This window comes from Lolium rigidum, chromosome 4 (assembly GCF_022539505.1).
Source record: "Lolium rigidum isolate FL_2022 chromosome 4, APGP_CSIRO_Lrig_0.1, whole genome shotgun sequence".
Lineage (NCBI taxonomy): Eukaryota > Viridiplantae > Streptophyta > Magnoliopsida > Poales > Poaceae > Lolium > Lolium rigidum.
Genome location: NC_061511.1, coordinates 236,881,398 through 236,885,893, shown reverse-complemented (window position 1 = coordinate 236,885,893; position 4,496 = coordinate 236,881,398). Strand labels below are relative to the sequence as shown.

Sequence of the window (4,496 nt, the reverse complement as noted above, 5' to 3'; positions counted from 1 at the left end):
AAAAGTAATCACAGCCGTGCCCCTTGTCTGCTGTAGGATAATCAAGTTTCTTCATGGAAACATATGGAAACCAAAGGATACGGGGGGTTCGGTGTTCATGACCTTGCGGTCAAACTCAACCTACTAGGTAAATGGTTTTTCAAGCTACTTACTAAAGATTGTTCGTCGCATAAGTGATACCATTGCTTTAGTAATTGCGACCTCACCTCCATTAGTGACGTTTAGACGAGACTTATACGGACAAACGCTTAATGCGTGGAATGCCTTACTTCTTCGTTTGGAATCCATTCATTTGTCCGAAGGGCCGGATGAATTTCGATGGAACTTAAATTCCAATGGGAAGTTCACCGTAAGTTTGTTATACAACGCAATTGTCCAACCTGACATACCAGTCGATAAGAACAAGAAGATCCAGAAGATGAAAATACCGCTAATTTTTTTTTAAAAAAATTAGGTGTATTTACGTCTAGGGGTAATCCTAACCAAAGATAATCTTGTCAAACAAAATTGGCTTGGAAGTACTGAGTGTGTATTTTGTCATCACAATAAGACAATCAAACATTTTTTCCAGTGCCGCTTTGCCAGATCTATGTGGTCATGCATCCAAGTAGCTTCGGATCTGTATTCTCCGACTAGTGTAGCCAATATCTTTGGGAATTGACTTCATGGTAATGATCACCGGCTATGCAGAATTGACAAAGTTTTTGATGATAAGAATTGTTCCCTTTTGCAGGTTATATACATATGCACCCTATTCTCCGTTTGTGGTCTGCGCTGCAGAGAGTGGAGAACCGAGGCCTCTTTACGGAGGTCTATACATGGTTGGAGTATACGGTGAGGGATACTTTTTCTCTAGATGGGTTGCAGCATAATATACGAATTGGGCCACCATTATCATCTTAAGTGTTCTACAATTGCTCATGATTGATATGTAATTCGCCTTAGTCGTTTTTGTACTTTGAGATTTTTGCGACTCTGAAAGGGCTGTGTACATCCTGTTAGGCCAGGTGTAATTGCTTGTTTAAGTAATAAATCGCCCATTATCGAAAAATATGGAAAAGCAAATTAACAGCAAAGTATGTATTTCTGTAAACTGCCACAAGGTGCACAAAAAGAGGAAATGTTCAGTTGTGGTCTGATTCAAGATTTCATCGAAAAAAGCGTTAACATTTCATTGTACATTTTTTTTACTTTATGTATGTTTTTTCTTACACAAAAGGAAGCTTCCTTGCCACTGGCCCATCAACCAAGCAGGATGCATACAAGCACATATATTTGGTATGTTCAGAATGATGTTTACTTTCCTCTGCACAAATGCTTCCAGAGAGGATCAGGCATCCGATCACTAGTCATCGCTACACGATATGTAATCTAAGTAACTAGCTATATTTCTCAACAATGCAAACCATGTACACCAGCAATGGTAGTGACACTCTCCTTAACAAAACTATGGACAATGGAGCAGTTTTGCAGCATATCATCGCTTTCTTCCGGAAACGGTCTTCTTGACAGCACCGACAGAGACCAGGAAGTCGTCGAGGGAGGAGAGGGTCTTCATGTCGTCCGGGGGGAAGTAGCTGGCCGCCTTGCCCATGAACGAGGCGAATATGAGAGACAGGCTAGGCGATGCTGGGGGTCGCTCTGGGAGGAACTCGTCAAGGAAGGCGAAGGCAGCCAAGAAGTCGGACCGGCTCGCATTGATCGGTGCTTGGAAGTGGGCGGGGATGATTCGTCGAAATGGCCAGTCCCTGGCGATCCTGTCGACCCAGTCTCTCACCTACAGATGATATTAGCAGGAAGGAATGTCGGTTAAGTACCGATAGTATGTCACTATGCAGTTCTGAGTCAGGGCAGCGAGCCGTCGACGTACCTTCTCCGGAACTTTGCTGAAAACTAATGTCTTGACAATTGGTGAAACGATCAACTTCTGTGACATTTGGGCGAAACTCGCATTTGGCTCTAGAAGATTTGAGGGGCCAAGAAACAATATCTGAAGTACCATCCTCTCCCATCCTGTTGGAACATATACACGGCTATTATGTCAATATTAGTTATGCCATAACGTACATGCCATTTTCCAAAGCAACACATCATTATACTACATATTGCATTTGACATACTAAGCTTCAAACAGAAATTAAAGTATCTGAGGACACAAATCTTGATCATTCATGTAATTTAAACTATCGACAAGATCAGTATTGGTAGTACAGATAGTATAACTAACAATTTTGGCATGAGGTATCCCTGAAAAGCAGATGATGGCTACACTAACATATAATTGAATTGCTAACGGGGGGCACATAGTTTGTGATATAAAGTAAAAACAGTGAGATGCAGGAAGCCCCAGCAATAGAAACACCACATATATCCTGCTAAAATAACCTTCCAAATGATTAATGAATGTTTCTGCTGTAAAAAAATGTGGAAACTCCAACTGAGCTGCGGGCTCCTTTGATTCATAGGATAGGAAAAGAATAGGAATAGGAAAAAATATAGGATTGAGAAGTCATGGCTAGTTAAATTATATGGGAAAATGAGTTCTCTTTGATTGTCAAAGGAATTTTCCATGAATTATGATCTAATGTTTTTTTCCTATAAAATTGCACTATTACATTATTTCTATAGGATTATTTCCTATGAGATATGTTCTTATAAATCAAACAACTAATGTAGGAAAAATCCCCATAAGATACAAATCCTACATAATTCATATACAAATCCTTTGAATCAAATGAGCCTTGAACATGAACAAGTTTCTAAAGACATATCTCTGACGAGGAGCGTGGAACTACACTACCGTAACCAAAACATGCAGCCAGATTAACTGATCCCATCTACTACTTATTTTTTACTGTAATGTCAACCTAGTAGTTCAGAAATGCAGTACTTAGAAAGTACGGAAGCACATCCACTTTCAGACAGCAGTTACCTTTCTCCCGGGTCAGCTTATTGTCCACAATCGGATCATCAGGAACCTCCCTCCCTTTGCTCAATATCTTCACCGCCAGGCCGTTCTTTGCAGCTGCCAACAACGACTCTTTGCCGATGCACTCGGGCGGCTGCCGAGGAACAAAGATAACAGCATCCGTCACCAGCAACGTCCTGGAAGGCTTGTGGTAGAACGCCACCTCCACATAAGGCCCAATGCCTGAACGCACCCCGAACATCATGTACGCATCAGCGCATTCAGAAAAGCAGTAGACTCTGAGTGTGCAGTGAGGAAGTGGGAGTACCAACTTCCGGCGAGCTGAGCACCTTCTGCTCGATCTCGGCGGCCCAGGGGGTGCCGTCGTCCTCGTCTTCCAGGGGCTTGGACCGGAACACGCCGAAGAACTCGAGCGGGAGGTTGACGGGCCAGCTCCACTGCCGCGGCGCCACCCAGACCTGCGCCTTGGGGAACTTCCTGGAGAACGGGCCGAGGAAGACCTTGTGCTCGTACGCGAAGGTCGGCAGCACGATGTGCTCCACCGGCGCGCCCAGCTCCTTGATCAGCTGCGCGCACCAGATTAACAGTGGCTGCTCGGTTAGCTTCACGTCACTGAAGGTGGGAGTGGGACAAAGTGTTGGCTGCAGAGCTGAAGTGCAGTACCTGTACGCATTCTTTGGTGGGGGCGATGGGGGCGTGCACCCAGAGGCCGCCGGAGCGGAGCTTGATGACGGTCATGCGGGTGTTGGTGGAGACGCTGCTGAAGCCCAGCGCCTGCTCCTGCTCGAACAGCCACACGCTGCCCTTCACGGCCTGCGTGCAACATCGACACGACACATTCAGAGAAGAGTTCTCAGAGATCAGCAAGCAGAAGGGTGCGGATTTCTCCGACGACTGATTGTTCTCACCTCGGTGCGGATGGTGCGGCGGTTGAGGAAGGGGCCGAGCGGGAAGGGGAAGCCGGTGATGTTGAAGTAGAACCGGGACGACGACGAGGCGCTGCCGCTGCTGGCTTCCTCGGCGGCCGAGGCAGAGACGGCGAGGCGCGGCCTGCCTCGGAGGCCTTTGAGCGGCGTGGCATGGTGGTGGTGGTGGCAGGGGGCGGTCACCGGCTGGCGCGGCGTCGCGCGGAGGGGCCGCGGGGCGGAGGCGACGGATGTGGCTGCCATTGTTTTGTTTGCTTGGGTGTGGGCCGGCGGCCGATTTCGTGGCTCGCGGCTGGGGAAAATTCGGGTCAGCTGATTGTAGTGGCGGGGAGGTTGTGGTGATCTGGATTTGCTTGTGGGTTTAGATGGATGGCTGGATTCGGTGACACGTAGAGGTGGTGAGTGGCTGGGAAGCGCCGGTGACTGTCATGGAGTTTTAAGAATTTGGACGGATCCTGGTATATATCTCATATTTTGTACTACCTCCATACCGGATTATAGGCCTATTACGCATTTCGAGAAAAACTTCAACTACAAATTTGGTCAACAAATTATGAGTTATATGATACAAAAATTATATCATTGGATTCATATTTAAAAGAAGTTTCCAATAGTATAATTTTTGTGATACATATTTCATA

General features: G+C 46.2%; 1 protein-coding gene across 1 annotated transcript; it reads right to left on the bottom strand.

Annotated features, from left to right (window-relative positions):
* Nucleotides 1-1,256: 1,256 nt before the first annotated feature.
* On the bottom strand, nt 1,257-4,132 carry LOC124707322. The gene is made up of 6 exons (XM_047238978.1): nt 3,838-4,132; nt 3,593-3,742; nt 3,237-3,495; nt 2,933-3,151; nt 1,871-2,013; nt 1,257-1,777 (listed from the first exon to the last, which is right to left on the bottom strand). The coding sequence occupies exons 1-6, from the start codon at nt 4,096-4,098 to the stop codon at nt 1,478-1,480; spliced, it is 1,332 nt and encodes a 443-aa protein (XP_047094934.1). The 5' UTR covers nt 4,099-4,132; the 3' UTR covers nt 1,257-1,477.
* Nucleotides 4,133-4,496: the final 364 nt, after the last annotated feature.